Below are 24995 nucleotides of genomic sequence, written 5' to 3' on the forward strand. Positions count from 1 at the left end.
GTAATATAAATGCTGCACTGTAATACTGCTCACAAAAATGCAGCACAGATATGGAATGGATACTTGCAGTGACACAGAGCTGCAAGATACAGCAATGGCCTACTGTACACAACTATATACTGTTGGGTCACCAAAATGCTGCACTGTAATACTATATATACTGCTCACAAAAATGCTGCACAGATATGGAATGGATACTTGCAGTGACACAGAGCTGCAAGATACAGCAATGGCCTACTGTACACAACTATATACTGTTGGGTCACCAAAATGCTGCACTGTAATACTATATATACTGCTCACAAAAATGCAGCACAGATATGGAATGGATACTTGCAGTGACACAGAGCTGCAAGATACAGCAATGGCCTACTGTACTGTACTACTATAAGTATAATTAATTATATACTGATGGTCCCCAGTCCCCACAATAAAGCACACTGAGCACAGATATTTGCAGCACACTGCGCACAGATATGGAGCGTTTTCAGCCAGAGAACGTAGATATTTTAAGCACACTGAGCACAGATATTTGCAGCACACTGAGCACAGATACGGAGCTTTTCAGGGAGAGAACGCAGCCACGTCCTCTCCGTTCAATCTCCAATGCACGAGTGAAAATGGCGGCGACGCACGGCTCTTTATATAGAATACGAATCTTGCGAGAATCCGACAGCGGGATGATGACATTCGGCCTCGTTCGGGTTAACCGAGCAAGGCGGGAAGATCCGAGGCTGCCTCGGAACCGTGTAAAATGGGTGAAGTTCGGGGGGGTTCGGATATCGAGGAACCGAACCCGCTCATCTCTAATTTTTATGTGTAAATTGTTGGAGGGAATGTTGCTGCAGATGCAGTGGGCCTATTTTGGGGTGTGGGGCTGGAGCTGCAGCTCCATCAACCCCATTGTTAATCCTGCTCTGGGAAAACACAGCAGCCAAAGGGCAGAGCCTCCCATTGGATGTAACCTGTGTGGAAGGGTGTTTCTCGCCTAATCAGCTGTGGACTGGGTGTGATAGACCTGCTGCTAACCCAATGAGAGCTCCTAGCCACGCCCAGCGTTAGAGACACAGGCACAGAGTCACAGATCTAAGTTATTATATAGGAGATAGAAGCTGTGTATTTGTAATGGGCAGGCTATAATGATGCTGCACTATATACACCAGTACTAACACGTGCACACTCACCAGTCCCCGAACAGCTCCCAGCTAGTATGGGTGGTAGAGGACACCAGTAGCCACCAGCAGCTGGCAGGAGGGGTCTGGGCATGGCCTGTGTGGGGTGTGGATCGGACGACCACAAGACACCACCCCTCCGTTTCATTTATTTGCCCTGGCACAGAGCTGTGCGCATCTGTGTGTGCGCCTGGTTTGCTACTGGTCCTCATCAGCGTGGGCTTGTAATTACCCTATACTAGGTGCAAAAGATACTACCCCAAACAGGCATATATTTCACTTATGTCTGCTTCATCTCAAGACAGTGCCCCATTACACCCCAGTGCTGCCTCTTTGGTCATAGGGTGGATGTGAGTGAAACGCATGCACCTCTGTGCACAGAGCACATTTATGCAAGATATGATCAGGTAATGGGCATATGTTCTATTCCCCATCACCCCAGTGGACGGGTAGGCAGGTATATTGTGGACTGAAGTGATACTCAGCAGAACACTGCCACTGGTCCATCGTTAATTGGTAGGTTGCATTGTCTTGGGCATTACCCCGAGCTGCAATAGTACTGGGTTTTATTCATTTAATTTCTATATTCATATAAAACACCTGTTAGCAGGATAAAGGTGATGATATGATCAACGGGGTACCTAGTAAGTGGCCCCATCAATATAGGCTAAAGCAGTGGTCTCTAACCTTAATTGGGGCGTGAGCTACTTTTTCTGAAAATAAAACCTCTGAAGTAGCTACCCTCTCCCCCCAATGCGCGTGCGTTCCTGCGAAAGTGGGTGTGCCCTCACAAAAGTGGGTGTGGCCTCACAACTACAAGTAATGTCCCCCCCCGCATAGTGCCAAATACACAAATAATGCCCCTCAGCAGTGCCAGATACACAAATAATGCCCCCAGCAGTGCCAGATACACAAATAATGCCCCCAGCAGTGCCAGATACACAAATAATGCCCCCAGCAGTGCCAGATACACAAATAATGCCCCCCAGCAGTGCCAGATACACAAATAATGCCCCCCAGCAGTGCCAGATACACAAATAATGCCCCCCAGCAGTGCCAGATACAATGCCCCCACCAGTGCCAGATACAATTCCCCCTGCAGTGCCATTTAAAATGCCCCCTGCCGGTAAGTGAGCCAATCAAAACTCGCGGTCTGGCAGCCAATCAGGTGCCGCCACTGCCGGTCCACGAGCTCTGATTGGCTGACGGCCAGCACCATATTAAAAATGAAGGGAGGAGGAGTGCCAGTGACTGCCCAAGACCATGTGCTCTGTGAGCTACCGGAAATACTACGGCGAGCTACCGGTAGCTCGCGAGCTACGGGTTGGAGATCACTGAGCTAAAGTGTATCTTGTAGCAGCCACTTTCTAAGCACTAGTTGAGATGCATCATGCATGTATTGTAGAAGAACAGAAAGATATGTTCAAACATCACTCTACAATATTACACTAATCTTAGAGAACAAAACCACGGTTCTAACCCAGGATTTGGGAAACAGTTCCAAGTCGGGTCAGATCCAGGATAGACCCTTCACACTGCGGCTCTGACCCAAGTTTTTTCGGGTCGGCACCATTCACAGTGCACACGGGTGCAGTGTCATCTCCAAGCGCCAGTGAGCTGGCTCTCCATATGGTTTCAACAGGACTGAAGTCAGATGACCCGGGTTACCCATTTACACTGCCAGGTAACCCGGGTCGCTCACGTGTTCAACCCTGCTAGCGACACGTTCACAGTGAGCCGCGACCCGGGTCGAATCGGTAATAATTCGGGTCAAAAGCTCTGTGTGAAAGGGGTAAGTGAGCCCCTCAATGTTCACTTGAATTGCTGACACATAAGGGGGTATTCAATTGTTTGAAAAGTCAGTTGGGAGTCATTTTTTTCCTATCTAATAGGAAAAAAAAGATACCCAACCGGCTTTTCAAACAATTTAATTCCACCCATAGTGTACGAGACATATCTGAGGTTGGAGGCACAGCAATATTGGACTAATGTAGCAAAAAAGATCTGGGCACAATGGGGTACATTTACTAAGATGGGAGTTCTATTTAAGATAGGATGCTGCCCATAGCAACCAATCAGATTCTACTTCTCATTTAGCTGGCACCTTCTAGAAGATAATGCCTGGAATCTGATTGGTTGCTATGGGCACTATTTATACCCTACAACTAATCCTAACCCCCAACCCACCCCTCCCACAGTCTAACCTCCCGCTCCGGCAGTCTAACCTCCCGCTCCTGCAGCCTAACCCTAACCTCCCCAACTCCAGCAGCCTAGCCCTCCCCTAGTGTCTAACCTGAAACCCTTGTACTTTCCTCGGAAACCGTGATTCTGACTGTTGGAATTCCGCTGTCACTCTTCTGACAGTCGGGATCCCGACTGTCGGTATTTTGACCGCATCATTCACGATACAACAAGTGTATAATTACATTTATTTAATATAGTTCTTTCTCCTTTGCCACTGTCATTTTACATAAATGAAAGGGAAGAGACTGACTGAGCAGGCATTATATGAAAAGAGAAAGAATTCTGCTCTTGTAGTTTGGGAAAAAAGGTTAGAAAAGGCATATCATGCCACATCACAGCCGGCGCCGCTGTTTCTCCAATAATCCCTCTGTCACCGGGGTGATCCTATTGATGCAGCAGATCTGACTAGCAGTAATAGGCACAGATAAGAACAAAGCTAGGTTTGTCTATGGACATCAACTGTGTTCTAAAAAAAGTGAGCGCAAAATCCATATAATACTTTCCTAAGAGGATCGGGGGATGGGACAGGATGGGGAGGTGACTCAGATGCCTTACTAGTACAGAAGAGCATTAATGCGAGCAGCATTTGCAGAGGACAAAACAGGTGTAGCACAGCGCGATGGGGTCTATTCATGAAGCAGTGAAAAGTGTGGAGAAGTGAGCCAGTGGAGAAATTGACCTAGGCAACCAATCAGCATTGAAGTAACATTTATAATTTACATACTATACAATGGTACGGAGCAGCTGATTGGTTGCCATGAGCAACTTCTCTACAGGCTCACTTCTCCACGCTTTTCACTGCTTCATGAATAGCCCCCAAAGTCTTTTGCACCTGGCTGTGTCCAGCACTCATCAAGGGGTCTATTCATGGAGCAGTGAAAAGAGTGGAGAAGTGAGCCCATGGCAACCAACCAGCTGCTCCGTACAATTGTATAGTATGCACATTCTAAATGTTACTTCAATGCTGATTGGTTGCCATGGGCAACTTCTCCACCGGCTCACTTCTCCACACTTTTAATTACTTCATGAATAGAACCCCTTAGAGTCGATGTAAACGCAAGCTGCAGCTTCTTCTTTTTGGCGGGTACTCGTCTTATCATAGCGCACATCTTTTTAGTTGGCAACTTGCACTTACAACTCTTTATAACAAAGCATCAATGCATTATGCGCCTAAGATGGCCATCTGAATTACGCAAATGCGTCTGGTGGGGGTGTGTTGCCGTGTTTGTGTCATCATAACTCTGAATTCTGCTGCATTTACAGCAGGGGGCAGAGCTATGATGACATAATACAATGTGAATCACGTCATCAAATCCCCAGGACGCCCACTTCACTTGGGATATACAGTAGACTGGGCCACTTTCTCAGGAACCCTCCGATTTAGCAAGCATGAAACACCCACAATTTAGTGCACAGAAAAGTTTAAATTAATCTAATTGTAATTGTTATTTTATGTAACAGTATTATAAGAGAATGACTTTGAAAGTCTCTGCGTTGAATAAATAAAAAATAATGACTAATTTGCATATTCCAGTCTTGTGTTCCTGCAGTGTCTCACCTTGTGAAGGTGGGGGGGGGGATGGTTCCCGTATAGTACCGGAACCAAAAGATGGTTCTTTTGGTTCCGGTACTATACAGGAACCATCCCCCCCCACCTTCTCAAGTAGTTTACTGAACTATTTTCTGGGAGCACTGCCAACTTGGCGCCGAACCCTAATTGTTTTTTTGGGTACATGGCCATAAGTTGGTTTAATTAGAGCTCTAGCTCTAATAACATTAATTGGGATATCATCTGTATATATAGAGTGATCCTGTGCAGACTCAATCAACCGTTTTCGTGTCTCACCTTGTATCTGGGTAAGCCAGTCTGGTTGCCGGTAGTGCTCAGACGCAATGGTCAGGGTGTTCAGAAAGACCAGGATCAGAACCATCCAGTAAAACGTGACTGATTTAACCGCCAGCCGACATCTCCTCCGGAAAGCTCGGTTCCAGCGTTTCACCTTTCGGCTATTAAAGAAAAATGTTTTATTTAAAAATGATTGATCTGCAATGCCCGGAGGTAACTGCTCCCCTCCCCAATAGAGGACCCCATAAATGCAGTCTAATGATATCTCTGTCACTGTAAGGGTTCCCACGGGTGTGGTTCATAGTGTCACCCACACTTAGGTTGACAGTGTCTAGGTCGACCACTATTTGTTGACAGTGACTAAGTCGACACCTAAAATAGGTCGACACAAGCATTAGGTCAATATGAGCAAGGTCGGCGTGACAAAAGGTCGACATGAGCTGTTTTCTTTGTTTTTTTGGTGTCGTTTTCTTCGTAAAGTGACCGGGAACCCCAATTAGTGACCGTGTCCCCTCACATGTCTCGCTTCGTTCGGGTTACCGTTCCCAATCGTAGTCCACGTGGATTGTAAAATACGAAAAAGTTCAAAAAAATGAAAATTTGTGAAAAACTCATGTCGACCCTTTTGTCATGTCGACCTAGAAATCATGTTGACCTAATGCATGTCGACCAATACTGGTCGACCTAAGTGTGGTCGATCTAAAGACTGGATACCGGTTCCCACACAGGCACTTTTCCTGCGCTTGGGGTATGCCTCTGACTGACTGTCAGCACTGCACATAGGGTTTGTCATTCCTTATGAGGATAGTGCTGAAAGTAAATAGGAACATGCACGTAACACAATAGGACATTCAGGGGCATTCAGCTGCGTCTTTCGCTGGTCACACATCTGCGTCTTTTGCTTTAAGCGACCCGCCTGTGATATTCCCATCACACGCCCATAAGATGGACCATCTCTGTGCTTCCGTGAAGCCACCTCACTATCCCTGCCCAGGAACACCCAATACATTTTCATAACATTTCTGATAACTTGTATCTCCCGTGCGCCTCAATCACAATTCCGACTATAGGCCTGATTCACACTTGTACACTAAACCGATGGTTAGCATACAAGTGCAATGGTGGGGACACTGCACATGTGCAGAACGGGTCCTGGATTCTGCGTCCTTGCTCGCAGTGCGCCCTAAGCCGCAACCGGATTAACACGCTAAGGCAATTTGGGGCAGGGTAGGAGTGGCGACAGGGTCTGTTCCACAAAACAGAGGCGTGTCTCCTCGTTTTGTGGGAGTGCCAAATGCAGTGTCCGCCGACGCAGATTTACTGGCCTCGGTTGTAGATCCGCTTCCCTGCATCTGTGTTGTATCTTACAACTCTGAATCGAGCCCTATATGCGCACACTGGCCCTCATTCCGAGTTGTTCGCTCGCAAGCTGCTTTTAGCAGCATTGCACACGCTAGGCCGCCGCCCTCTGGGAGTGTATCTTAGCATAGTAAAATTGCGAGCGAAAGATTAGCAGAATTGCGAATAGACACTTCTTAGCAGTTTCTGAGTAGCTCCACACTTACTCGGCATCTGCGATCAGTTCAGCCAGTTTCGTTCCTGGTTTGACGTCACAAACACACCCAGCGTTCGCCCAGACACTCCCCCGTTTCTCCAGCCACTCCCGCGATTTTCCCAGAAACGGTAGCGTTTTTTCACACACACCCATAAAACGGCCAGTTTCCGCCCAGAAACACCCACTTCCTGTCAATCACATTACGATCACCAGAACGAAGAAAAGACCTCGTAATGCCGTGAGTAAAAAACCTAACTGCATAGCAAATTTACTTGGCGCAGTCGCAGTGCGAACATTGTGCATGCGCAGTAAGCGGAAAATCGCTGCGATGCGAAGAAATTTACAGAGCAAACAACTCGGAATGACCACCACTATCTGGACCTATGCATTGTATGACTTAGACGCAAGCGCAGAGGAAAAAATACTGCTTGGCAGTCCCTTGTGTGCTGTTGGTACTGTCCTCAATGGACTTGCAGTACCAGCTGCGATGCGATTACCAAGCAGAGTGTCAGGTAAGTGGCACTAACTAACAAAACGTGAATGGTAAATGGTCATAGGGGAATCACCTATAAATATATGAGCACAACCAATAATATCAATACAGGTTGAGTATCCCTTATCCAAAACGCTTGGGACCAGAGGTATTTTGGATATGGGATTTTTCCGTATTTTGGAATAATTGTATACCATAATGAGATATCATGGCGATGGGACCCAAGTCTAAGCACAGAATGCATTTATGTTTCATATACACCTTATACACACAGCCTGAAGGTCATTTAATACAATATTTTTAATAACTTTGTGTATTAAACAAAGTTTGAGTACATTGAGCCACAGAAAACAAAGATTTCACTATCTCACTCTCACTCAAAAAAGTCCGTATTTCGGAATATTCCGTATTTCGGAATATTTGGATATGGGATACTCAACCTGTAATTGCTATAAGCTATCATACCTATCTGCCATTACTCTATTATTATATAAATGAAAAGGGACATGTTGATGTTTAAGAAACCATCTGGGTATTGAGTAACATCTTCTGTAAATACCCGAATGCTCCTCCCACACAGATACCTCAGCCCCAGCACAACGCATGGAGTACTTACCAGCACCCGGTCTGGCCCAACTTGCTCCTGGATAAGTAAAGAAAAAAACATAGTTTAATTAGTATGAAGAAGAATCACAGAAACTATTTAAATCAACATGTGGTTACATCTGCAGTGTGGATGCATTTAATTTGCCGGCTGTCGGGATCCTGGCGGTCAGGATACCGACGCCGGTATCCCGACAGCCGACATTGTCCACGACACCCATAGGGGGGAATTCAAATGTTTGAAAAGTCGGTTGGGTGTCTGTTTTTTCCTGTCAATTACAGTCTAACAGACACCCAACCGACTTTTCAAACATTTGAATTCCCCCCATAGAGTGGGAATAGGTCCTGTGGCGAGTACAGTGAGACACAGAGCCCAACACATGGTGAGCGCAGCGAACCCTCAAGGGGACTCTTAGAACTAGCCCTGCTGCCGGCATTCTGGCGGACGGGATGCCACTGTCGGGATCAGCCGGCATCCCGTCCGCCGGTAAAACATACTGAATCCTTGCAGTGTACAAGTCACATTCGTCAGAGTAACTAGGCGGCACAGGGAAAGTAATCAATGGGAGATGTCTCAGTGATCAGGGCACAAAGTAGGCCGTGAAATTAAAAATAACCAGAGAACTACCCAACATCTGTAGAGGCTGAATGTATTGTGTGCCTACAGCCACAAGCTCAGCGCACACAGCCACCCGCCGAGGAGAGGAGAGGAGTGCAGCGGCCACGGGGGAGAAGGAGGAGGAGGGAAGTGGAGGAGGGAGCCGCAGCAGCGCATGTAATTGGTGGAGGCGCTGCTGCTGCTGTCCCTTTCCTTCACCATAGGCTGTTCTCCGACGCTGTGAATGCTGGGAAGCGCATCCCAGCATTCACACAGCAGCGGAGAACAGCCTATGGTGAAGGACAGGGACAGCTGCCAGAAGCTGCACCTAGGAACCTGACTGCCAGAGGAGAGAGTAAGTATAATTCCTTTCTTTCTTTCTTTCTTTCTTTTCTGTCTGCCTTAATGTGTAAAAAGGGGGACGCTGTCTGCCGTAATGTGTAAAAAGGGGACGCTGTCTGCCGTAATGTGTAAAAAAGGGGACACTGTCTGCCTTGATGTGTAAAAAGCGGGGGCGCTGTCTGCCGTAATGTGTAAAAAGGGCACGCTGTCTGCCGTAATGTGTAAAAAGGGCATGCTGTCTGCCTTAATGTGTAAAAAAGGGGATGCTGTCTGCCTTAATGTGCAAAAAGGGGGACGCTGTCTGCCGTTATGTGTAAAAAGGGGATGCTGTCTACCGTAATGTGTAAAAAGTGGGACGCTGTCTGCCTTAATGTGTAAAAAGGGGACGCTGTCTGCCTTAATGTGTAAAAAGGGGACCCTGTCTGCCGTTATGTGTAAAAAGGGTAATCTGTCTGCCGTAAGGTGTAAACGGGGCTCTACCTGGTATAGTGGTGCTACTGTGCGGCGTAATTTGAATAATGGAGACTACTGTGCATCGTTATATGAATTGGTATTATTTTGTGGCCACACCCCTTCCCCAAGAAGCCACGTCCTTATATTTTTTGTGCGTGCCTAAGGCGCGCACTGCCCCTGTTTTTCATGCAGGGGTGGGGCTCCGATGCCGTTTCTTGCACACAGTGCTAAAATGTCTAGTTACGGCACTGTTGCTAGGTATCCGTTTCTCTGGCCCTGAGCAGGTCCCCCTCACCAGATCCTCTCCAGGGGTGAGAGGGTGGACTTGGATGGGATGAGGGGGGGGCAAAGCATTTTGTCGCACCTGGGCCCACCGCTCGCTAGTTCCGCCACTGGCACTGAGGTACTGTATGGGGACTGACTTTACATGGAAGCCTATGTATAATAAGAGAGTGTATGACTATATAACACAGGAAAACAGGGACGTGCAGTCTGGGGAGGCAGTGCCTCCTCTGTCGTTAAAGGATTAAAATAATACAAAGAAGATACTGATGACACTTATTTTGTGTCAGGAGTAACGTCTTCATATTATTCTACTCATTTAATACATTAAAACTAGTTTGGGAGGCACTGATAGCATGACAATGGTAACAGGGATAAACCGGGGGGGGGGGGGGGGGGGGGCTAAGCTCTGGGCAGTAAAAGTCCATTAAATAAACTGGAAAAAGCTGCACTAGTATAAGTGCCTCGTTGACAAGGAGGTGCTTTCAGCACACATCAAAGCACTCCCCTGTCAGTGAGGCTGATGTGATTGGACAACAGATCCAGTGCTGGATCCGCTGTCCAATCACACATACGGCGGGGAGAAGCGGCGGCGGAATCCAGCGGATAGCATGACTCGCCTGGTGGTGCGGTGGTCGTGGAATCCTGACAGCAGCAGCAGTGTCCCTGGAGGCGGCAGGAAGACTATGTCCTGGAGTGCGTGCGGTGGCCGGCCCTCTTCCTCCTCTTCCACCCTCCCAGCCAGCAGCAGCATTACCAGCACCTGCACTCTCCCGGCCGGGGGTCCTGCACAGGGCATGTGACACGTCTGTCCAGACCACCCAGGTGAGAAAGGGGGGCAGCTGGGCTGGCTTGGAAAGGTATAGAGGGCAGGGCGCATACTATGTTTTGCTGCACGAGCAGCTGCTTATGGAAATGGAGATAGTCACCCAGTACTCTGAACTATTATCAGAAATGGGTGGTATTCATGTGACCGGCGGTCTGCTGACCGACAGTCACATGACCTCCTCCACCATCCCGCCGGCTCAGTATCCCGATGGTCGGCATGCCGACCAACAGGGACTATTTCCACTCGTGGGTGTCCACGACACCCATAGAGTGGGAATAGAACCCCACCAAGCCCGCAGCGTGGCGAGCGCAGCGAGCCAGCAAGGGGCTTGCTGCACTCGCCCCTCCCCGCCGGGATCCCGGCGTCGGTATGCTGCCGGGATCCCGGCGTCGGTAAGCTGACCGGCGGTCAGGAGACCGCCGGTCAGCCATACTACACCCATCAGAAATGTAGCTGCATATAACAATAGATAGCAAAATAATTAGCAGCACTTATACTAGTATATTTTACCTTTATTCAGTGATTGCATTGACTATGCCTACATATAAAAGGATTATGACTATTACATATATATAAACATTCACAACTTGTGCCAAATCTAAAAACATTTGTAATCAAATTTGCTTCAAGAAATGGCTTATTTAGGACAATTAGTCAGTTAGGTGGTGTCCATTCCTTTGTATACACCTATAGCTTTAAGTCCAAACTCCTATGGTATTATTCCTCAGATACTGTATCTGATCCGACAAAGTGGCGTATTTACCAGTCACTGCTAGAGGATAGATTTTCCAAGGAGTAATGGGCACTACAGACTGGCCAACTGTCTGCCGAGCTGCCCGACGGTCGATACGGAAGTCGGATGACCCTGCGGCGCTCGCGGGGGTTGTGACAGGGGGAGTGAAGCTTCTTCACTACCCCGTGACCCAGCCCCATATCCCTGCATGCTAATATGGACGAGATTGTCCATATTGGCCTGCAGGTATGAACGAGCCGGCATGCGCGGGGCCGCACATCGTCCATCGTTGGTGCCTACACACTTTCAGTGTAATCTTTCAGTGTGTAGGGCCCTTAAGTCTTGTATTCAGGTGTGGGTCCTCAGAGCATGTGGCTGGATTTTCAGTTAAGAATTCCACTTTGACAAAGCTGCAGTTAGGACATAGTGGAAATGCGTCAGGCCTCCATATCGGCTCACCCATCAGGCTAAGAGGACATCGCATACAAGTGTGTCTGAACTGACTCCGGAATCTCCACATCTCCTTGGTTTACCTTATGTTCCTAAAGCAGCAAGCGTAATTCTTACCTGAATATCCACGCCGCATTCTCTGAGGATCCACACCTGAATACAGGACTTACTTGATGGAAAATCTATCCTCTAGCTGCGATAATACCATAGAAGTTTGGACTTAATGCTAATGCTATAGGGGTATACATAGGAATGGACACCACTTAACTGACTAATTGTCCTAAATTAAGCCATTTCTTGAAGCAAATTTGAAAATGTTTTTATATATGTAATAAATCGTTATAATCCTTTTATATGTATGCATAGTCAAACCAATCACTGAATCAAGGTAAATATACTAGTATAAGCGCTGCTAAGTCTTTTGCTGGGTGGGCAGTGAAACGGTATATATATAGAAGAAGCCAGTGCCTCCCCAGCCAATGACCTCACCGCACGTCACTGCAGGAAAAGTCACACTGTAATTTCATAGAAATAATGATACATTTGTACCCACGTCCAGTAAAGACCAGTTTGGGTCCATATGGTAATAATAGATACATGATAAGTCATTATACACAGCAAGCCTCAATTATAAAGGGCCTGATTTAGAGTTGTACTCACATCTGATGGTTTGTGTACAACTCTGATGTTGAGAGATTGCATGCGGTGCCCCCAAGCCACAGTATGATTGACACAGGGTCGGCCCTATTGTGTAGGGGTGCTGAGGCCAGGGTCTGTGGCTTCCAATGCAGATTTCCTGGCCCGGCAAAGGAATTCTGGTGCTCATTCTTAGGCTTACTCAGATGGCTGTGACGCATCTTCGGACGCAGCACTCGGATCTGCGATGCCGGCAGGAGGTAATTATTTTCTATAGATGCCTCCTGTGGTATCACTAGAATTTAGCAGTAGCAGCTGCAACAAATGTGCTGCTAGACTGCGTCTATTCCTAGAATCACCCCCCGAAGTGCGCTTTCCATCCAGGGTGCATCAAGGTGCGTGCCTATACTCTGCCCTCGGGGACACCTCCATAATACATAAATGCATTGCCCATAGCAATCAGTCAGATTCTACTTCTTATTTATCTAGCACCTTCTGGAAGATAATACTTGGAATGTGATTGGTTGCTATGGGCAACATCCCATCTTATATAGAACTCCCATCTTAGTAAAGGTAACCCTAACTTCCTAGCACTGTAGCGCCACCCACTATCTTTAATTATTATTTCTAATTGCTTACTTCTAAAATACTTCTTGCCTCATTTATGGCTCCATTTAATCACCAGAATAATTGGACACTGGAGCTGATACATGAACGGGATTTATTTTATTTCTATGCATGGGACTGTTTTGTCAAAGGTACAGGACTGAATGTCCCCCAACTCTCAGCTGATGCAGAATTTTGCGTGAAATACATATGTTTTACCGGCAGACCGGATGCCGGCTGTCAGTATACCGACAGCAGCACCCCACCAGTCAGAATCCCGGCAGCGAGTCCCGTTGCGGGCTCGCTCGCCTCAGGTTATATTCCCACTCGGTTGTTGGCGTGGACTAACTAACTGAATGGGAGTAATCTGCGGTGGTCGAGATTCCGTATGTCAATATTTCACCGGCCGTCGAGATTCCAGCGTCGATCTCTTGAACGCCGGGATCTCAACAGCCGGTATATTAACTGCATCCTGCAAAATTAAATCTACTTTCTGCACTGCTCCTAAAAACCTGCAGCACCAGTGCGCCCACCATGTAATGTATTAGGAACGGCTAGGCACTGGGCAACTTCTCCCAACTCCTCCTGTCTTCTTGGGCAGACTTCTGCTCCTCTATAGGGTTGTCCATCGATGGGGTAACCATCAACGGTCAAAGTTTTTTTTTTGCCGTTGGCAGAATATATCAATGGTTCTTAGTTGCGTATGAGCAATACAAAAATGTGTAGGGCTTATTAACATCTGGCATTCCCATAAATTATAAAGCCATTGACCACTGGCAGGAAACCATCAAGGGTTGTTTACCATCGATGACCGATGGCCAACCTTACTTCTCCGCTGCAAATGCAGACACAGACCTATGCATGCTGGCAGATTGAGATGCACAGCAGAAGTACAGTAATGGTATCTATGCTGGAGAGCTGCTGTTCTTACACAGGTTTACTGTGGCTACATTGATCCCGACACATCTTCAACATATGTCAAAGGAAGACACATTGGGGGGTATTCAATTGTTTGAAAAGTCAGTTGGGTGTCTGTTTTTTCCTATCTAATAGACAAGAAAAAACAGACACCCAACCGACTTTTCAAACAATTGAATTCCAATATGTAATAACTCACATGCATAGGGAGCAGCAGTTGGTATGTTCATCATCTAGGTTCTCAGTGTTGAGCGATGTGGTCTCACTGGCGGGGAGGCTGGCTGCAGGGAATGATGCACAAACAATGGGAATAAATAATATATTCATACAAACATTTTATTGCTTTAAGAACATGCTGTTACATGGATGTCTCTATGACCGCTCACTATACCTCACTGCCAGCTACATTTACAGCCTTACCCACAAACTTTGACCAATTGCGAATCACCATTTATAATTTTATCAATATAGGATGCAATTCTGAGTATCTATTATTGTGTGTGTATAGGGTCATTGACAGGGTGAACCTAAAATGCCATAAACTTGTGTTATGATAAACCCCTGGTGGTCCTATCTTATTGTATAAAGGTTGATTGCAAAAGCAAAATCTTCCTCTAATAGGCAAAACCATGTGCACTGCAGGTGAGGCAGGTGTAACATGTGCAGAGAGTTAGAGGCGATCCGTTTTCGGCGTATCAAAACTGCTGGATATCCTGATTTTTGACCGATGGTCATTATCATGGTATGCAATCAGAGGCCATTTTGATTGGCCGAAAACGGACCTGCTCCCGATCCCATATGTTATCGCGGCCCTGGAAGTCCACTTATTGCAAATTATGCTTTGGGTGCCTGAGGCACCCGAAGCATAATCCCCGATAAACTCCAGCATCAGGACTAATAGGGTAGACCCTGGCGACCGTATTAGCATAGGTAAAGTACCACTGCTAATAGGATACTACCCGTAATAGTATGTCTAGCCTGTTGACATGTAGTTAAATGGCTAAATGCTACAAGCTATCTCTTACTGAGTGTTATAGTGCCTGACTCATCAGCAACAATAACATCACATCTGTGTTATTGTGCATGACTTATCAGCCTCAATAACATCATATGTCTGAATCACCACGCTTAAAGGTCCGGATGATTAGTCTGCAGGTGCACATTGTTTACTTGGCTCTACAAAAGGGTCTGCATTTAGACCCATGGTCTGCTATTGAAGCATCATACTGCTGTATGTCTGTATAGTACTTGAGAGATTGATACCTGTATCCTGTTATCTTTAATAAAACATTAATTGGAATCAATGTGTAGACTAACCTCCCTGCTCAAATCAGCTTTGCACCTACCAACTTGTAATCATCTGCCAATATAGCCACCATCTATATTTGACATATCCCATGCTTGGAGTATCAGCAGCAAGATAATTGTTCAGTTTGGCCACTTCCATTGTTCAATGACAGACTAAAGTTACCAGATGATGAAATGGACAAGACTATGGGATTGGTGCACATGGATGTGTGTGGACCAATGAGAATTGAGACCGCAGATAGAAATATTTTCACACATTGGTCTAGTTTATCTTGTTCAAGTAAGCACCAAGTTTGGAAAGATGCAAATAGATTACTTGCATATAACGGAACTGGAGCATCCCAGCGATTACCATTCAGCAAACAGAGTATCCCAGTGTTTGCCATACAGTAAGAAGCGAGCCACCGTGCCCGAAGCATGGCAAGTGAAGCAAGCCTTCATGCCCTAAGCGTGATGTGCAAAAGCGAGCCCAGGGGGTACAAGTTTGTATTGTTGGAGCCTGGAGACCAGTAACAGGGAAAAAAAATAGATTTGGGGAAAAATAACAGCGCTTTACGGGCTTATAGTGAAGGGGAAATAGGCTGCACTGTACGCATTTGTTAAGTTATTAATAAAGTTTAAAAAAAAAAACCAGGAAACTACTAGGAAGTGACAGCTGAGGAGTGTTGCTGCTTGGAGGAGCCTGCAAGATTTGCTGCACAATAAAAATATTTTTTATATTCATCATGAATCACCTGCAATCATCTGCTGCTAACAATATGAATTTTCAGTAAAGAGATCCATTGCACTGTTGATTTAGAATTACTGGGTTTCTTTAATAAATGTAATTATGTCAGCAGAAAAAGGCCATATGATCAAGCTGTGGCCCTCCATGTATTGTGTCACCTCAACCACCAGAACATGCTGGGGCTTTTAGTTCCACAAACTCTTGCAAGCCACAGATGGTTAAGAAGAACAGGACCTGAGAACGATGTAAATCTAAAAGGATTGAACTGTTCAATAATTGCAACTATGAGACATAGCTAAAAAGAACATTAACTTTCTTTGTAAGAATAAAGGGCCTAAATCAGAGACGTATGCAAATTTGATGATTTTTAAACATCTCTTAAGGTGGGGTGCCTGTAGAATGGGTCCATCTTCATCGCAGGCAATGCCCCCTGGAGGTGTGGTAGGGGCAGAGGTGGTCCCCTTTACAGAAAATGAGATTGTGCCACCCCCTGATTTCTGGGAGTGCCAACCTCAGGATTACTCGAATGGCCAATGATCTTGCATCTTAGGACACAGCTTTGGATCCTGCAATGGTGTCAGGAAACGTCTTTTTCCCTCAGAAGCCTCCCTGCGTCCATCCCTGAATCAGGCCCCGAGTTAGCTGACACAGAGGTGACTTAGTTTCATCCTTTTAATGCCCAACAATTTTTACTAGCTTATAGTGAACAATAAGAGGCCAAGGGCACACATCAGGCTATTAGGCACATTTAATAGAATATAAGTAGGCACGGCCGGCAGCAGAGATAATAGTGATTCAGGGGACTACTAGACCTGCAGTCTGGGGGCAGAAGCCCTTTCTGCTCCGCCAGGCTCATCCATGCTGCTGTCTCAATCCTCCTCCAATCAAAATCTATATACAGTAAGCCACATAACCAATCAGGTTTCCTATTACTTGCAACTCCAGTGGGTGTTTCATAAAGTAAGTTTTTGGGATATCATCTTCCCTCCCACCCACATAACCTCACCTCCCACAATTTCATTATCCATTGATGGCACTACTATCTCCTCTAGCCTCCAATTGCGCTAGCTTGAAATAATCCTTGACTCCTCCCTCTCCTTCAAACCACACATTCAGTACCTCCCACAAACCTGCCATTTCCATCTCAAAAACATCTCCATCGATCAGAGCCTTTCTCACATGGGATGCTACTAAGACACTCATCCACTCACTGGTCAGCTCCAGATTGGACTACTGTAATCTCTTCCTATCTGGCCTCTCTGTCAAACACCTCTCTCCACTCCAATCTATCCTCAATGCTGCAGCCCGGCTCATCTTCCTCACCAAACGTACTACGTCCACCTCCCCTCTCTTGCAGGACCTTCACTTCATATTCAGGATCCAATTTAAGCTTCTCACACTCACCTACAAATCACTTGCCCACTCTTCTCCCTCTTACATCTCTGACCTTATCTCTCTTTACACTCCCACCTTTCCTCTTCACTCCGCTAATGCATGCTGGTTCTCCTGCCAACTGATTACCTCCTCCCACTCCTGCCAACAAGATTTTGCATGTGCTGCTCCTATCTCTGGAATTCTCTACCTCCCCCTATCTACAAAATTTCAAATGGGCTCAATCAAGACCCACTTCTTAACCGAACCCAGCTAACTCTCCTCCTAACCCTCTTGTCTACGCTCACTGTCTATCCCTTCTGTGTCACCCCGGTCTGTTAGCCCTTCACCTTTTAGATTGTAGATTCATACCCTCCAACATTTCACACATAAAAATCGGTACAAATTAGGAAAGGGGGCGTGGCCACGCCCCTTTTCCTATTAAATCAGTACAGACCATAAAAAAAGGTACTGTACCTGCTAAAAAGGTACAGTTGGAAGGTATGTATATTGTGTATTGTGACATTCAATTGCCTAACCTCATTATATATGTTGTGAAAATTATTTAGTGGAATGTAAACCAGTTTAAAAATTGCTTGCTTACAAAAATATCTAACTTCAATCAACAAATGTAATGTGAAATGGGATCAGTACGAAATACCACCGGACGAGATCCAGGCGGTCGAACTACCGACACCGGGATCCCAACCGGCACAATCCCGACAGCGGGGCAAGCGCAACGCAGCCCCTTGCGGGCTTGCTGCGCTCACTACGCTGCGGGCACGGTGCCTCGCTACGCTCGGCACACTATTTTATTCTCCCTCTATGGGTGTCGTGGACACCCACAGAGGGAGACTATGAAAGGGATTGTGCCGGTCGGGATCCCGGTGTCGGTATTTCGACCGCCGGGATTCCGTCCGGCGGGATCTTGACCGCATCCCTGTGAAATGTCTATTATGAAGTGCCCAGCCTCTCATTCTTTTACCTGTCTATGAGTAGTTTCTTTCTGTGTGTGTCCTCTTTCTTGCACTGTAGTACAGCAGACAGGGGGCTAAATCTGTACCCATTTTTACATATTGAGATTTTCAGGGCACTTTATTTTCTTTCCCCCAACTTACTATCTTCTCACAAAACTACATCTAGAGATACAGCTATTCACCAACACTGCCACAGCACAACACAGTACAGGCAGGCTCACGTCACGTGTCACTGGCCAGGAAAGGGGCCTGTGGAGTCCCAGGCCACAGTCCTTTGGGAGGTACTACGGACTAGATACAAATAGGCTACAAGTCACTGAATACACAAGCCAGAGAGTTACTGTGGGTTTCTGAGGAATGGTTAGGATGCATTAACCACTGAAGTCTCCCTTTCCTCCTGCACGTCAAGTCGGCCAGAGTGACGCCTGTATGTAAGAGACAGACGGACATTGCACGCGAAAAACAGACATTGTGCACAAGAAATATATGGCAACACTGAACAAGACATGATTTGTGATTGAGAGGACAAAACGTACAATAACCAAAGGTGATTATGTTAGACAAATGGACAGAGATCCAACAGATGAATGAAAGTTTTCTTGGCCTCTTCTAATGCAAAAACACTGAGGAACCCTGCTCAGAAATAAGGAGGTCAGAGAAGGGGTTTTAAAAGTAAACAGAACACATTAGACTAAATGTAGGGCTTTCTTATAGTCCGGACCCCCACATCCCTGCAGCACGGTGGCAAAGTGGTTAGCACTCTCCAGTACCTTATCTGTGGGGAGTTTGTATCTTCTCACTGTGTTTCATGGGTTTCCCCTGGGACCTCTGGTACGTGTGTATGTGTGTGAGCGCTCTTGTACATTAGAGAATATACACTGTAAACTCCAAAGGGGCAGGGACTAATATGAATGACATATATTCTCTGTACAGTGCTGTATAAATTATAATAATGATAATAATGATCCCTAGGGTAGGCAGGGGAAGTTCTAGACCCTCTGGGTAATCCCCCCTACCAACTCTTCTCTTCTCGCTGGTGCTTATTTACTAAGCATTGCTTTTTAGTACCTGGGGTGTGGATCACATCCTATTTAATAATAAACAGCCATTCTTGCATTTTCTATACAAAACAAGACGTCCCAGGAGCAGACTCCCCCCTCAGTGGTATATGGAGAGAGGGGGAGTACCAGCTACAAAAGGTGTTGCCTCAAGGTCATCATCCTCTTAAAAGGTATATGTAAGTATTTCAATAATTTGCTATAATATTAAAGGCAATAAAAGGTTTTATTTATTTTTTTCAAAATTCTATTTTCATATGTACCAGGCATGCTATGGGTACCAAATGAACTTGATAGTCAATGCATTTCTACTCGCAGACTTAATAAGCTATAAATACAGTGTTCCATCCTCTGTCTCCACTTCCTGCTTTTAACATTTTTTTATTATATCCAATCAAATAACGTTGCCTGAGTACTCAGGAAAACAGGTGACGGTACTCAGGAAAACAGGTGCTGGTACTCAGGAAAACTCGTGCCGGCACTCAGGTAACGAAGGCACCAGTACTCAGGTAAAAAAAGGTACCAGTACTCAACTAAAGAAGGCACCAGTACTCAAGAAAAAAGGTGCCTGTACTCAGAAAACAAATATGCCCATACTCATGAAAAAAGTTCTGGCACTCAGAAAAATAAAATGTTATAGCTCTCACCTGAAGTTACAAGTTGATACAAGAGTTATAGTTGCTTCCAAACAAGTCTTCAGATGTTTATTTTATTTATTTCTAACAAAAATTCCAGAACTAGTTGAAGGAAATAAACATTCAACAAATAAAAATAAAAAAAACGTATTTTTGCTTCTGCCGGCAGCATGTTGCCTGGTAAGGAGGGAAAAGTTGCCTCATCAAGGGTGGAAAGAGGCCTCGTCAGGGGTGAATAGATGCCTTGTCAGGAGTGAAGAACTGCCTTATCAGGAGTGAAGAGCTGCCTTGTCAGGAGTGAAGAGCTGCCTTGTCAGGAGTGAAGAGCTGCCTTGTCAGGAGTGAAGAACTGTCTTGTCAGGAGTGAAGAGCTGCTTGTCAGGAGTGAAGGACTGCCTTATCAGTAGTGAAAAGCTGCCTTGTCAGGAGTGAAAAGCTGCCTTGTTAGGAGTAAAGGACTGCCTTATCTGGAGTGAAAAGCTGCCTTATCAGGAGTGAAGAGCTGCCTTGTCAGGAGTGAAGAGCTGCCTTGTCAGGAGTGAAGAGCTGTCTTGTCAGGAGTGAAGAGCTGCTTGTCAGGAGTGAAGGACTGCCTTATCAGTAGTGAAAAGCTGCCTTGTCAGGAGTGAAAAGCTGCCTTAGTTAGGAGTAAAGGACTGCCTTATCTGGAGTGAAGAACTGCCTTATCAGGAGTGAAGAGCTGCCTTGTCAGGAGTGAAGAGCTGCCTTGTCAGGAGTGAAGAGCTGCCTTGTCAGTAGCGAAAAGCTGCCTTGTCAGGAGTCAAGAACTGTGTTGTCAGGAGTGAAGAGCTACCTTGTTAGGAGTGAAGAGCTGCTTGTCAGGAGTGAAGGACTGCCTTATCAGTAGTGAAAAGCTGCCTTGTCAGGAGTGAAAAGCTGCCTTGTTAGGAGTAAAGGACTGCCTTATCTGGAGTGAAGAACTGCCTTATCAGGAGTGAAGAGCTGCCTTGTCAGGAGTGAAGAACTGCCTTCTCTGGAGTGAAGAACTGCCTTCTCAGGAGTGAAGAGCTGCCTTGTCAGGAGTGAAGAACTGCCTTCTCAGGAGTGAAGAGCTGCCTTGTCAGGAGTGAAGAACTGCCTTATCAGGAGTGAAGAACTGCCTTATCTGGAGTGAAGAACTGCCTTATCTGGAGTGAAAAGCTGCTTTTCAGGAGTGAAAAGCTGCTTTTCAGGAGTGAAGAGCTGCCTTGTCAGGAGTGAAGAGCTGCCTTGTCAGGAGTGAAGAACTGCCTTCTCAGGAGTGAAGAACTGCCTTCTCAGGAGTGAAGAGCTGCCTTGTCAGGAGTGAAGAACTGCCTTCTCAGGAGTGAAGAGCTGCCTTGTCAGGAGTGAAGAGCTGCCTTCTCAGGAGTGAAGAACTGCCTTCTCAGGAGTGAAGAGCTGCCTTGTCAGGAGTGAAGAGCTGCCTTGTCAGGAGTGAAGAACTGCCTTCTCAGGAGTGAAGAACTGCCTTCTCAGGAGTGAAGAGCTGCCTTGTCAGGAGTGAAGAACTGCCTTCTCAGGAGTGAAGAGCTGCCTTGTCAGGAGTGAAGAACTGCCTTTTCAGGAGTGAAGAGCTGCCTTGTCAGGAGTGAAGAACTGCCTTATCTGGAGTGAAGAACTGCCTTATCTGGAGTGAAAAGCTGCTTTTCAGGAGTGAAAAGCTGCTTTTCAGGAGTGAAGAGCTGCCTTGTCAGGAGTGAAGAGCTGCCTTGTCAGGAGTGAAGAGCTGCCTTGTCAGGAGTGAAGAACTGCCTTCTCAGGAGTGAAGAGCTGCCTTGTCAGGAGTGAAGAGCTGCCTTGTCAGGAGTGAAGAGCTGCCTTGTCAGGAGTGAAGAGCTGCCTTCTCAGGAGTGAAGAGCTGCCTTGTCAGAACTGCCCAATGTCTGCCGCAGTCCATGGAAGCATTTCTAATTTCTGCCGAGGCAGCAGCTGTCTTCTATCAAACGGTACAAACAATATGTTGCACTTCGACAACAGACTGCATACAAGAATGAAGGCAGCCTACCTTCACTGTGGCAGAAGCTATGGGCATGCAGGATTGGATGCATTACCAAAGCACAAAGAAGTTATATTTTGCATTTAAGCTTAACTGAAATGAAAACAGAGTTTTGAGTTATAGGTGGGATTAGTCTTTAAGGAGAAATAAAAATGAGTCCCTCACAGTACCTCCAGGGAATGGTGTGGTTTATAAAGTGAGGTGGTGGTAGTGGAGGTGAGCGGAATGCTTTACCAACACAGGAAAAACATATTTGCATTGAATTCATATGCTACAGTACCTTACAAATCTTTGTTCTCTGATACTCACGGTTGTGTCTTTCGTCCGTTTCATCCCTTTCTGGCTCAATGTCCTCAGCCTGTGTGATCCAGTCTAGATAGCCCTTTAGATCCTCCTCCATTTGCTGCTTCTCCCTCAGCTTCTGGAAGTCACCCCTGGCCTTGGCTTTCTCTCTCTCCTTTGAGAACTCTCTGTGAGTGAACAGATTTGGGAGTAGTTTAATTGGTGGAAACACTAGATTGGCGCTGTCTTAAATGATATGTAACAGCCTGGTCCTAATCCTTGGTTCCACTCTAGAACCTAATTGCTAACGGAATGCATATAGTGGTGAATAGGACTCTGGCGCATGCACTATAGTAGTCAAGTGTGACAAATGCATATATAAATCGTGACGGGGTGAAAAATACAAATCAGAATAATACTCTCCTTTCTTCCAGTTAGGCTGTTGAGTGCAGCTATCTTCAATTGGAGGCGTCAGGGCCAGAGGTTGGCAACAGCAGGTGCTGGGTCTGTGGGGTTCCGGAGCCTCAGTCCACATAAAGGGGGTCATTCCGACCCGTTCGCATGCTGCGGTTCATCGCTGCGGTGTGAACGGGTCAGAAATGCGCAGCGCCCACAATGCGCACGCGCGTCGTTGCCCAGCGACAGCCGTCACCGGGCAACCACCAGAAGAAAGAAGAAAGTGATCGCTAGCGCGATCGCAAGAAGACTGACAGCGGGGAGGCGTTCCGGGGCGGATATTCACCGTTTTCCGGACGTGGAGATCCGAACGCAGGCGTGTCCAGGCGTTTGGAGGGTGGGTATCTGACGTCAATTCCGGGACCTTTATCGCTGGATCCATCGCACAGGGTAAGTAACTGCAGGGCTAGTCTTGTTCTGCATAAAACTTTTTTAGCATAGCAAGGCTGCACAAGCGATCGCAGCCCTGCTCTATGCCTTAGATTCACCATTTCTGGTAAAGACTCCATTATACACTATTATCTGTGTTTTATGGACATTGGGGGTCATTCCGAGTTGATTGCTAGCTGCATTCGTTCGCTGTGCAGCGATCAGGCAAAAAAAGGCACTTCTGCGCATGCGTATGCGGCGAAATGCGCATGTGCGGCGTACTATTACAACGAACGATGTAGTGTTACACAGGGTCAAGCAATGCATTTCAGTTGCACAGGCAGCTGCAGAGTGACTGACAGGAAGAGGGCGTTTCTGGGTGTCAACTGACCGTTTTCAGGGAGTGTTCGGAAATACGCAGGCGTGACAGGAAAAACGCAAGCGTGGCTGGGCGAACACAGGGCGTGTTTGTGACATCAAATCAGGAACTGAATGGTCTGAAGTGATCGCAAGCGCTGAGTAGGTTTGAAGCTACTCAGAAACTGCACAAAATAACTTTGTAGCCGCTCTGCGATCCCTTCGTTCGCAATTCTGCTAAGCTAAAATACACTCTCAGTGGGGGGCGGCATAGCGTTTGCACGGCTGCTAAAAACTGCTAGCGAGCGAACAACTCGGAATGACCACCATTGGACGGACTATTGTGTAGTAATAAATACAGTATTGCAAAACGTATTACACAATTGTGAGGATATTCTCTACCTTTTTATCTTTTCTATACTAAACTTTCATCCTGACGGGCGTAGAGATCGAGCTAACTGGTAGAATGGAAAGTATTATCCTAATTTGTATTTTTTGCACTGTTACATTTAAATGTCATAGTGTCACACTTGACTGCATGCGCCAGGTTCCGAGCCACCTCTATACAGTATGCATTCAGATGTGAGAGTAGATTGAAACACAGGAGGAGGATGAAGTAGGTTGAGTATATACAAATCATGGGCATCTGGAATTGGCACAGAGACGGAATCAGTACAACAGCAAAGAACAGTGGTAATATTTACATTGACAGTTGGGGAACATTGTGGACATCACCAGTCCCTGACATTGATTCAGCATTACACACTATTTTTGTGTTTGGCTTTGGTCAGAGAACCATCTTGTTATCAGTCTTATTTCACTGCTCATCTGTCAAATTCTATGGGGGGAATTCAAATGTTTGAAAAGTCGGTTGGGTGTCTGCTTTTTCCTGTCTATGATGGTATCCGGACTCCAGGTCGACAGCACAAAGGTCGACACACCTTAGGTCGACGCCAATTGGTCGACACACCTTAGGTCGACATGGACAAAAGGTCAACATGGACAAAAGGTCGACGGGAACAAGGTCGACATGGAAAAAGGTCGACATGAGTTTTTCACGATTTTTTTCTTTTTTTGAACCTTTTCATACTTAACGATCCACGTGGACTACGATTGGAATGGTAAAGTGTGCTGAGCGAAGCGGTAGCGGAGCGAAGGCACCATGCCCGAAGCATGGCGAGCGAAGCAAGCCATGCGAGGGGACGCGGTGCACTAATTGGGGTTCCCAGTCACTCTACGAAGAAAATGACACACAAAAAAACATAAAAAACTCATGTCGACCTTTTTTCCATGTCGACCTTGTTCCTGTCGACCTTTTGTCCATGTCGACCTTTTGTCCATGTCGACCAATTGGCGTCGACCTAAGGTGTGTCGACCTTTGTGCTGTCGACCCTCAGTCCCAGACTCGTCTATGATATAGGAAAAACAAACACCCAACTGACTTTTCAAACAATTGAATCTCCCCCAATGTATCTACTGTATGTGTACCTGTGTTGGAGCAGATTACTGGAATGTTCACAGGAGCACAGATTATTTCAGGAGAGTGGTATTATGGGTAGCCTACAGTAGTTGGCAACTCTCCTGAATTCCAGGGATAGTCCCGGCTTTTAGAGATTAGTCATATTTGTTAAACTTTAGCCTCTAATTATCAAATCTTAACATCTACTCTTATTTTCTGGGTTTTATATGTATTTAT

The 24995-nt window shown here is 46.2% G+C and overlaps 1 protein-coding gene across 5 annotated transcripts in view; it reads right to left on the reverse strand.

Annotated features, from left to right (window-relative positions):
* Positions 1–24995, reverse strand: part of CACNA1F (calcium voltage-gated channel subunit alpha1 F) — a 326101-nt gene that overhangs the window by 251802 nt on the left and 49304 nt on the right. For all 5 annotated transcript variants that reach the window (XM_063936570.1, XM_063936571.1, XM_063936568.1 and 2 more), the window contains exons 10-13: positions 22145–22305; positions 13960–14041; positions 7927–7953; positions 5263–5423 (exon numbers count right to left, since the gene is read on the reverse strand). In XM_063936570.1, the coding sequence (XP_063792640.1) occupies positions 5263–5423; positions 7927–7953; positions 13960–14041; positions 22145–22305 (431 nt within the window). The remainder of the gene's footprint in view (positions 1–5262; positions 5424–7926; positions 7954–13959; positions 14042–22144; positions 22306–24995) is intronic.

This window comes from Pseudophryne corroboree, chromosome 8 (assembly GCF_028390025.1).
Source record: "Pseudophryne corroboree isolate aPseCor3 chromosome 8, aPseCor3.hap2, whole genome shotgun sequence".
Lineage (NCBI taxonomy): Eukaryota > Metazoa > Chordata > Amphibia > Anura > Myobatrachidae > Pseudophryne > Pseudophryne corroboree.